At 34.0% G+C, this 11,230-nt stretch overlaps 1 protein-coding gene across 1 annotated transcript; it reads left to right on the plus strand.

Moving 5' to 3' along the window:
• Positions 39 to 5,678, plus strand: LOC107622983 (chaperone protein ClpB4, mitochondrial). The gene is made up of 10 exons (XM_016325070.2): positions 39 to 493; positions 840 to 1,058; positions 1,131 to 1,368; positions 1,536 to 1,731; positions 1,942 to 1,996; positions 2,514 to 2,664; positions 2,962 to 3,270; positions 3,528 to 3,793; positions 3,873 to 4,802; positions 4,944 to 5,678. The coding sequence occupies exons 1-10, from the start codon at positions 233 to 235 to the stop codon at positions 5,253 to 5,255; spliced, it is 2,937 nt and encodes a 978-aa protein (XP_016180556.1). The 5' UTR covers positions 39 to 232; the 3' UTR covers positions 5,256 to 5,678.

Here is an 11,230-nt window from a genome sequence, read left to right on the forward strand (position 1 = left end):
CAATTTCCAATTTCATAGATCAGTTTAATGTTTTGACACAAAATAGGATCTTCGACGAGTGAAAGAACATTCCAGCATTCTTTCTATAGTGAGCTCCTTTGCCCCTTCCCCAAGCTTCTAGAATCATGTTTTAGGCATCATAACTCATAAATCTTCAAATCAAAACCCAAAACCTCTCTCAGTATCGTCCCAAGAAGCTAGCAGCTCAATATCTCCTTGGCTCTCGTCGTCGATGGCAACAAGAAGAACCAAGCCCCTTCTCGCCGCCGCCGTAACCGCCGCCAGAACCTCTCGCAGCCGCAACCTACTATCTCGATGTCGCTCCGCCTCAGCCTTCCCTCATGCTCATGCCACCACTCCTTCAATCTGTTGGCCTCGTACCATCGACACTCTCGACGCCGGCAATGTGGCCTCCGCCAAGTTCCTGTCCCTCTCTTTCACTCGCGGGTTCCATGCCTCTCGTCCCTCCTTCAGCTCCACAGCAAGCTCTCAGGTTTTTCACCAATTTTCATTTTCCTCGGTTTCATTTGAATCATCAATTCACAGTTCACAATGTATTCTTTAATCAACTTCTTTTCAATGTTAGCTGTAGATAGTTTAGGACGTTGGAATTGGAGGCATTTTTCTTGATGTTATAATGAACAGAAAGTTAAATAATTGGATTGTTCATTCTTCTCTTTTTTGGTTGATTTGGATTAAAGAATTTGTTTGCGTTGCATACTGCTTGACACAAATAAGCTAATGATAGAGTTGAACAGTTGTGTTCACCGAGAGAGTAATTTTCTGAATCTTAAGTTAGCTGATTCCGTTTTATTTTATTTCTTTAAATATTGAATCAGATAACACAGACAGAATTCACTGAAATGGCATGGGAGGGAATTGTTGGTGCTGTCGATGCTGCACGAGAGAGTAAACAGCAAGTGGTGGAAACTGAGCACTTAATGAAAGCTCTATTGGAGCAAAAAGATGGTTTGGCTCGAAGGATATTTACCAAGGCCGGATTGGACAACACATCTGTTCTACAGGCCACTGATGATTTCATCGCTCAGCAGCCAAAGGTGTGATTTATGGTGATATGGTTTTTTGGTTGGTAATTTAGAAAATTCTCAATTGTGGCTTTCGTTCGGTAGGTTATGGGTGACACGACAGGTCCTGTTGTGGGTTCACATTTTGGTTCTCTCTTGGACAATGCTCGAAAGCACAAGAAAGAAATGGGTGATGAATATGTATCTGTGGAGCATTTTTTGCTGGCCTTTTCTTCAGATAAGAGATTTGGGCAACAATTATTTAAGAATCTTCATCTTAGCGAGAAGGCTTTGAAGGATGCTGTACAAGCTGTTCGTGGAAGTCAAAGAGTGACTGATCAAAGTATGAGTTTATGTTCAAAGATTTCTTATTTGTGACAATGTTGGGTGGAGAAATTTGTTCTGTTTTTTAAAACCTTGACTTATCTTTACACTGTAAATCCATTGTTCCTCTGTGATTGCTATTTGTTGTTAACATTTTTTTCACTTATTGGAAATAACTGTGGATAGATCCCGAGGGAAAATATCAAGCACTGGAGAAGTATGGAAATGACCTGACTGAACTTGCTAGGCGTGGGAAGCTTGATCCTGTCATAGGTCGAGATGATGAAATTCGACGCTGTATACAGATATTGTCGAGGAGAACAAAAAACAATCCAGTTATTATTGGTGAACCTGGAGTGGGGAAAACTGCAATTGCTGAAGGGTTTGTATAGTATAATGTGTCATTTTTCCCCAGTTGTGTTGTTAAATATGATTTCTTAGTATTATATCTGTATGTTATACTGCATCCTTATTCTTCACTTCGCATAATTTAGGTCTTTTATAACTGTATGTTAATATATGAGTGCAACTGTTTAACATCAGACTTGTTCGATCATTTGATTGTTACAGAAATATTCTTATTCTTTTGCAGATTAGCTCAACGAATAGTACGTGGAGATGTTCCCGAACCATTGATGAACCGCAAGGTTGGGTCCTACTACCTCTTCCTTATATAAATAACTTATGTGCTGTGAGGGTCCACTATAGGGTTGGACAATTCAAGTGGGTTCATGGCAGGGAGCCGTTGGTCCATTAGGCTGCATTTGGTTCTGAGACACAACACTGAGAACGAGACACTAAAGAGAGAAACACAAAAATTAATGTTTTTATATTTTGTTTGGTGATAAACTAGAACAAATTATAAAAGTCTAATTTATTCTTATTTTTTTCCATACAAAAAGTTCAGGAAAAAAAATATAATCCTGAAAATTTGATAGAAATAATGAAAGAAAAATGAAAAATAAGTTGTGTCTTTTGTTAGTGTCTCACAAAATACACTAATTCATCTCTGGATATAATGTCTCTGTCCATATCTTATTTGCCAAACATGATTTTGTTTCTGTGTCCTGTACCTATAAACAAACACAGCACAAAATATATCATTGCAGTATTCTTGGCTAACTTGGTATTAAATTCTTGCTTTTATTCTTGGGGGTTTTGTAGTTGATCTCCCTTGATATGGGTTCATTGGTTGCTGGTGCCAAGTTTCGTGGAGATTTTGAAGAACGGCTGAAAGCTGTCCTTAAGGAAGTTACTGCATCAAATGGACAAATCATTTTGTTTATTGATGAAATTCATACAGTTGTTGGTGCAGGTTAGTACCTTGCTCTCAGTAAGCCTTTGAGTGTATTTTGTACTTTCTATTTAATTTATAAGAATTCATTTTGTCCGCAAATCTAGTTTGAAAAATATTTTGACTTTGCTGGACATTTAACCTTTTTGGATAAACTGATTGAACACAGAAAATATTGTGCAAGTTTGTACATCATCAGCTTGTATTGACCTTTCAATTCATCATCCACCCTCCTCCTTCTTCTACTCCTTTTTTCTTTTTAAGTTCTGGAATTCACCCAATTAATATGGTGCTTTTGGTTTATTCATTTACCAATAGGGGCTACTAGTGGTGCAATGGATGCTGGAAACTTGTTGAAACCAATGCTTGGACGAGGTGAACTTCGATGTATAGGAGCAACTACGTTGAATGAATACAGAAAGTACATTGAGAAGGATCCTGCACTTGAGCGTAGATTTCAACAAGTGTTTTGCAGTCAACCCTCTGTTGAGGATACAATATCCATTCTTCGTGGGTTGCGTGAGCGGTATGAGTTGCATCATGGAGTCAAAATATCAGATAGTGCGCTTGTTTCAGCAGCAGTTCTTGCAGATCGATATATCACTGAACGCTTCCTACCTGACAAAGGTAAGCTGCGACGCCAGAACTTAAATGATAGGGGATGACCCATTAATTTACAATTTAGTATATAGCAGATAGTCCTAACAAGAACAGTATAAATTTCCCTTTCCGAAAGAAAAACTTTATTTCTCTTCTTTAACCTTCATATTATTGTGTTCTTTTTTTATTTATTTTTTCTAGAAGCATGAGTGAATGCATGTCTCCCCAACCATCTTGGAAAACCTCCGTAGTTTCGAATATCTAACTTAGTTTTTCGGTTTCAGCCATTGATCTTGTTGATGAAGCTGCTGCGAAGCTGAAGATGGAGATCACCTCTAAGCCGACAGAATTGGATGAGATAGATAGAGCAGTCTTGAAATTGGAGATGGAAAAACTCTCTCTGAAAAATGACACTGATAAAGCATCTAAAGAAAGATTGAGCAAGCTTGAACATGATTTGAGTTTGCTTAAACAGAAACAAAAAGAATTAACAGAGCAGTGGGACAGTGAAAAGGTTTTAATGACTAAGATAAGATCAATCAAAGAGGAGGTAATGTTTCATCTGTTATGCCATTGCAGTAGATTCTTTAACCTTAAAGATTATCTTAATGTTTCAAACATATATGTAGATTGACCGGGTTAACCTAGAGATGGAAGCTGCTGAGCGTGATTATGATCTGAACCGTGCTGCTGAGCTTAAGTATGGAACTCTGATGTCTCTTCAACGTCAACTAGAAGAAGCTGAAAACAACCTCACTAACTTTCGAAAGTCTGGACAATCATTACTTAGGGAAGAGGTCACTGACCTTGATATTACTGAGATTGTAAGCAAATGGACTGGTATACCATTATCAAATCTCCAACAGACAGAGAGGGAAAAGTTGGTCATGTTGGAGCAGGTTCTTCATAAGAGGGTAGTTGGTCAGGATATTGCTGTAAAATCTGTGGCTGATGCAATTCGTCGTTCAAGAGCTGGGTTGTCTGACCCTAATCGGCCAATTGCGAGCTTCATGTTCATGGGCCCAACTGGTGTTGGCAAAACCGAGCTTGCCAAGGCTTTGGCTGGTTACTTGTTTAACACAGAAAATGCTCTTGTTAGAATTGATATGAGTGAGTACATGGAGAAGCATGCTGTTTCACGTTTAGTTGGGGCCCCACCTGGTTATGTTGGTTATGAAGAGGGTGGCCAGCTAACTGAAGTGGTCCGGAGAAGACCCTACTGCGTGGTCCTATTTGATGAAATAGAGAAGGCACACCATGATGTTTTCAATATCTTGCTGCAGTTGTTGGATGATGGAAGGATTACCGATTCTCAAGGACGGACCGTTAGCTTCACGAACTGTGTAGTGATTATGACTTCAAACATTGGCTCACATTACATACTTGAGACCCTCCGTAGTACACAAGAGGACAAACATGCAGTTTATGAACAGATGAAAAAACAAGTTGTTGAGCTGGCCAGGCAAACATTTCGTCCAGAGTTCATGAATCGCATTGATGAATATATTGTTTTCCAACCTCTGGATTCCCAACAAATTAGCAACATAGTGGAGCTTCAGGTAGACTATCTGCTGATATTACCTTTATATCCCTTCAAACCTTTAGGATATAATGTTGTTTCTTATGATTATCTATGTTATAAATCCTAGTTGAAGACTGTCCAATTGAGATGAATGTTAATACTCATCTTCTTACCGCAGATGGAACGAGTGAAGGGCAGACTCAAGCAGAAGAAAATTGATCTTCACTTCACAAAAGAAGCTGTGGAGCTTCTTGGGGTATTGGGTTTTGATCCAAATTTCGGGGCAAGACCAGTTAAAAGAGTGATACAACAACTGGTTGAGAATGAAATTGCAATGGGAGTTCTAAGGGGAGACTTCAAAGAAGAGGACTCGATCATTGTTGATGCTGACATGTCTCCGTCAGCCAAGGACCGTCCTGGCCTCGATAGACTGCTTGTTAGGAAGCTGGACAGTCCTGTTGCTGCTGCTGCCATGGTTGCCAATGACTAGTGATTGGATTCAAATGGAGGCTTCATTTAATCACACGCGATAACATGGTAGTATAGGTGCACACGGTTCATACTCTTATTAATTTTATTATTTTAGATGTATACTTTTGTAATATGGTTACTCTTAAATGTTCCTGGAATTATGGGATCTTTTTTTTCCCCTTCGGCTCCTCCAGGCTCTTCGCCCTTTTCGTCTTTGTATGCTCAACACAGACAAACGAGTAGTGATGATCATATTCTCAAAAAGCGTGATGCAAAAGCAAAAGGAAGCATGCGAAATTCACGATGTGTAATTATCTTTTTTAGGAAATGACGAATCCATAAAGTTATTATCTTTTATCATATAAGTTTTCTTTTTTTTGGGACATGGAAGACATGAGTTTTTGACCCCTAGTGTAGTGATGAACTGATGATGGTTTGGTTCGAATTCGATACAGAGGGACATACGGTACCGTTTACTTTAGGTCTTATTTGTGATTTTTTTTTTTTTTCGATTTCGGGGCTTTCAAATCCATTTATTTATATATCTCCATTGTAAGGGTCCAAGTTACGTCCCTATTCAGCTAATTTGTATCTTTTGGGTAGTCCAGGAAGCCGGAGCAAAAAATAAAAAGCAGTCCAGCAAGTACACGGACTACTTCTACTCTGTACATGAAGATAAAAATGAGTAAATGACACCGGACCAAAAACAAAATAATAAAGATAGAAGACAAAGTTGCTTTATAATTTGGCTTCTCTTTTTATTATGATGTAATAATAGTTGTGCACATTATTGGAATAGATTGAAAGTTATATTAGCTTGGTTAAGGAAAGAAAGGGTGCAAGGTTTCACAAGATTTATAGTGCAGACAACATATGTGAGTGACATTAATGAAAACAGAGAACGTGATGCGCGCAACATGGCTGCAGTGAATGCGATATCTATCCCCATCGGGATCCTTAATAGAATATGGATGAGCTTTCAAACATTGTCAGTTAAAATTAACAATAAAAAAAGTACCGCTATAAAAGTACTAGTTGTAATTTCTTTTCAAATGTGAATATTTCAATATCTGTTTGCTTCCCCTGAAAAAAGTTGCTTTTATTTTTTACATTGTAACTGTGTTGTGCAAGAATATTGTATTGAGGGGTGTAATACACCTTTGTGGACCAACGGCTAAAGAAATTAGAGGGAGAGTTTTTCCTTTAACACATTTTATATTGTTTTATAAATTCGACACTCAAATTTGTTATTTTGGATTTATTTTTTTTTAATATGCAAAAAGTTGACCCTTAGACTTAGCATTTTGTATTTTAAAATTTTTTAAAGGTGAATGCTATGGTGTCTAAAATGTAGTATCTATTTACTAAAAAGAGTTAAAAATTAATATTTAATTTAAAAGATATAAAAATAAATAATTTTTAAAAATTCAAAACTTATTACAAAAAGAAAGTTAGACAAAATTTATGTGTCAAGTCATAGGCATCATAAAATTGGTTTTTTTTTAAATGTCTTAATCCAACCCTTTGATTTGATTTACGATAAAATAAAAAAAATTACATCAACGCAAATTGTTCCTTCTTATTTGTCCTGACCTTTAAATTTCTTAACAAATTTTATTTCTCAATTAAAATTTTAAAAAAATAACGTCTATATTAGAGAAAAACACACCAGATTACCATTACAAAGTATTAGATCCAATGTTTATCCGTCTCAAAAGAATCAGCCGAAAAAAGTAGCAGCAACTCTAAGATGATGCAGTGAAATAATCATTGGTTGGTATAAGGGTCCATTGCCATATTACTACTCATGCACAAAATGAAGGCATTGCTCAGTTAGAATGATGATCATTCAAATAGTGCGTGTACTTTTTGATAGTGCGACCACAATGAAAGAAGCACATGCAACTGTATATGAAAGATTTACCGAGTGTAACTCAAAGGCAAAGTTGTTGGAGAATGGTATCTTAGTATATTTGTAAGAAGTATTCCTCAGCATAGAATTATTGTTGAATACTGATGGAAGTGAACAAGTATTAAAGTATTAGTACTAGCATAGAACATTATTGAAGTTGAATGAGTTGGGTGAAAATGGCTCATCCTAATATCCCACCCCACATAATTAACGATATGGTTTAGTTGTCGGTGCTATTGTATGTTGAACCTTTGACCACCATCCATACCTAATGAGTAAAGAAAGTCGAATACAAAACACAAATTGAGCTAATCCTGCAATTGCCGGCTCATTAAGTAAAGTACTATAATGGTGCACGTATTTGTAAATAACTAAATCTAAAACCTGTACAGTTAGTAGTATGTTTTATGTTCATTTATGAGAAATAGAGTACTAGTACTAGTAGTAGCAGTAAATGAGGTGTGGTTACTGCTTACTGATGGGGCACTGATTAAAAGGTGAAAAGGACCCCACAAAGAAACTTCCATCTTCACTGAATCTTAGCTGGCGGCCATTATTAACGAATGGCGACGGTGTCACCATTTTACCTTACACCGCCCCCACCACAATTCCCGGTCCTCACATTTCCCAACGCCCTCCCCTTCCTAACTGCCTTCCTTTCTTCCCAAGCCTTCATCTCTCTCACAACATAAAAATCCTTTGATTAAAAAGAGATACTACTCGTGTCGGAATTTGATTTTTAAAATTTTAATTTAATTAATTTAGTCTTAATTTGGTGACAGTTAGAATTTCATCGTGACGGTTGTCAATTTATTTTAAAATGTCGTTAACGATTTTATAATTACACAAAGTTAAGAATTAATGTCATGAATGTTAAATTAGAGAATTAAATTCAATGAATTAATTTTAAGCAACATTTGATTAATGTCTATATTTATAAGGGACACTCTTCACTGTTTATTAATTAAGATATAAATTTTCAAACACTATAATATATAATTACATATAAAATAAACATTTTCAATGTCCTTCCTTAAAACTAGGACATTAAGATACAATTTATAAACAACGAATTTGATTTTTTATTTTTAATTAATTTTAAAATTATCAATTTAATTCTCATTTTCTCATTATTTTTTGTTTCTCCCTCCTTCTTTTCTCTGTCATTGCTCTTCTTTCTTGCTTTCTCCGTCACGCCTATGCGTCCTCTTCTTTTTATCTTTTCTATCTCACTCTATTATTTATTTAAATTTTTCGCCTTAACTCTACCACCATTTAAATTTGGTTCCATCCTTGTTTAGATCTACAAATTCAGTCGCCAAACTCAATTTAGGTGAGGTCCCTGGTATTGAAGCAACAGCCAACTATCGTCGTGTTGCCCACCGCCGTCGCATTCCTTATTCTACACCGCCTCCACTTCACTCCTCCCCATCTGTTGGCTCAATCTTTCCCTTCCCTCTCACCTTTGTTTTTTTTTCCTTTTCAATGTTTGCTCCAATTATTTTGTTTTTGTGTAAAAAATAAGAATGTTTGAATTGATTATTGAAATAAAGTTTTTGCTATTAGTAATTTGGACTGATGTTGAAGTATCAGTGGTGGTAATGATGGTAAAAGATAATTTAATTTATATTAGTGTATTTTGTGTATTATTACTAAACATATTAAAAAATTGGTAAATATTTTTAAGATAATATCTTCACATGAAAATAACATTGAATCATTTAATGATTCATAATACCATTTTCATATGAAAATATCATCATGTGAATATTTTCTTAATTTTGTCTACCTTTATGTTTATGTCTCTTTCTATATTTGTGTCTATATTTATATTTATCTAAAATACACTAATCCAACATAATTTTTAGAATTAGATTAAGACCTAAGTGTAACTTAAAGACCAATATAAGTATTAATTAGTAAATAAAAAACTAACAATGTCACTATGATATATTAATTAGTTTTTAGGATAAAGTATACTTTTTGTCTTTAACATTTGCGATATTTTTTAAAAATATCCCTAACGTCTAATTTCATTTAATTTTGTCCCTAACATTTTTTATTCATTCAATTTTGTCCCTAACTATTTCAATTTGTGTCAAACTTACTCTTAAAAGTTTTTAATTTTGTCCCTAAAATTTTATATGGAATTAACGTTTAGGGGTAGTTTTGACATAAATCGAAAACATTAACGACAAAATTGAATAAAACTAAACGTTAAGAGTATTTTTGAAAAAAATCACAAACGCTAAGAAAAAAAAGCATATTTTACCCTAGTTTATTATTGTCCAATAATTTTATAATTCTTTAAAAGATAAATACTTCACTTACATAGAACTTTTATAAAGCGAACTACTAATTCAGTCTCTGTCTATTTCTCAGAATGACAACGCAATTCTTTAAAATAAAAGCGTTTTCACTTTGGCCCCTGTCCCTTATTTCCGTAACACAATGTGGTTCTTGTGGGTGTTTTTCCGTTAAATCCTGACAGAAAATAATGACGTGTTAGGTTACATGCTGAGCTGTCACGTTATGTTTGCTGAGGTGGCCCTTATGTGCTAACGTGGACAATCAGAAATAGACAAAAGCCTAATTGCCTCTAAATTCAAATTGGTTATTAAAAAATATTAATATAATAAATAAAAATAATTTGAAAAAGATATTGTTTAAAGAATAAAGATAAATAAACTTTCAACTAATTTAAATTTAGAAATAATTAGGCCTCTGTCTATTTTTAATTGTCCAACGTTGACACATAAAAACCACCTCAACAAACATGATGTAACAGCTCAATTATGTAACCTGACATGTCATTATTTTCCGTCAAAACTTAACGTAAAAATACTCATAAAAATTACGTTATGTCACGAAAATAAAAAACAAAAAATAAAATAAAATATTTTTATTTTAAAAAATCGCGTTATCCTTCTTAAAAAATAATCAACGGCCAAATTATTACTTCATTCAACTTTTATACCTGTTTTCTCTGTCGTCCAACCCCTACACAAAAAATCATGACAATTGAGAAGTTTGTCCATTTATTAGGTAATAGTAGTACATTTTTTATTTTCTGCACTTTTATGTATTCTGAACTGCAAATAAGAATCAATTTCTAGATTTCATATTGACTTTGTCTGAAATAATTCTAATCGCCTAGATTTTAATATTTTAAATTTAGTTATGTCGTAAAATATTTTATTCCTGACATCACCGAATTATCTCATGCGTTGATATGAATATATTTTAGTAACGTAATTTTGTTCAATCATTTTTTCATAATTTTTTCCAAAATATACCTTCTCTTTTTCCTCAATTTCCTTTTGTACACTTCTAAACTCAAATTTTGCTTCAGTGTGTCCATCATGCATCTTCTACATTTGCACAACTGCTAGGTGTCCATGGTTCAAGAGTAGAATATTAAAAAACAAATTGTGATCTTAATTTGGTTTTGTTACTGGCCGTGGAGCAAATCAAGGAATAATAGTATAAACCAGTCAACAAATCGAATAACAAGCTCAAAAAAAGAAAATGCAAATCAAAGTATTCAAATTCATTGCAAAATTAAAAGAAAAAAGAATTAATTACATAATAATTACAAGATAAAGGTTAGAAGGGGCTTTCTTCATCAAGAACTCATGACAGTTACAAAAGTTCTTGATGAGACTAAAAAGAATATTTTGAAAATAATTAAAAAAATTGATTGAAAAAAATGGAGTTAGTAATTTTGAGAGTAGCATTATCACTTTTTTATAGATGAAATTCATTCAATAAGTAGTATTTAAATTGTTTATGATAGTACGGATTAAAATCGTTTCTATAAATGCTGTATACAAAACATAGAAATCTTTTGCAAATTAATTTTTAATAAATAAATATTTTTTTCGATTCTCATCATTTGCTCCAAGTACAAGATATTTTTTTACAATTTAAAAACTTTTAATCAATATTTAACCATTTAAATAATTGGTGAAAAACAGTTCTATTACTGATTTAATCGACTCTGGAAAAATGTATATAAAAAAAATTAATCTCTATATACAAGTCATTCAAACAAACAAGTAGCTTTGACCTAATTCACCTCA

This window comes from Arachis ipaensis, chromosome B10 (assembly GCF_000816755.2).
Source record: "Arachis ipaensis cultivar K30076 chromosome B10, Araip1.1, whole genome shotgun sequence".
Classification (NCBI taxonomy): Eukaryota; Viridiplantae; Streptophyta; class Magnoliopsida; order Fabales; family Fabaceae; genus Arachis; species Arachis ipaensis.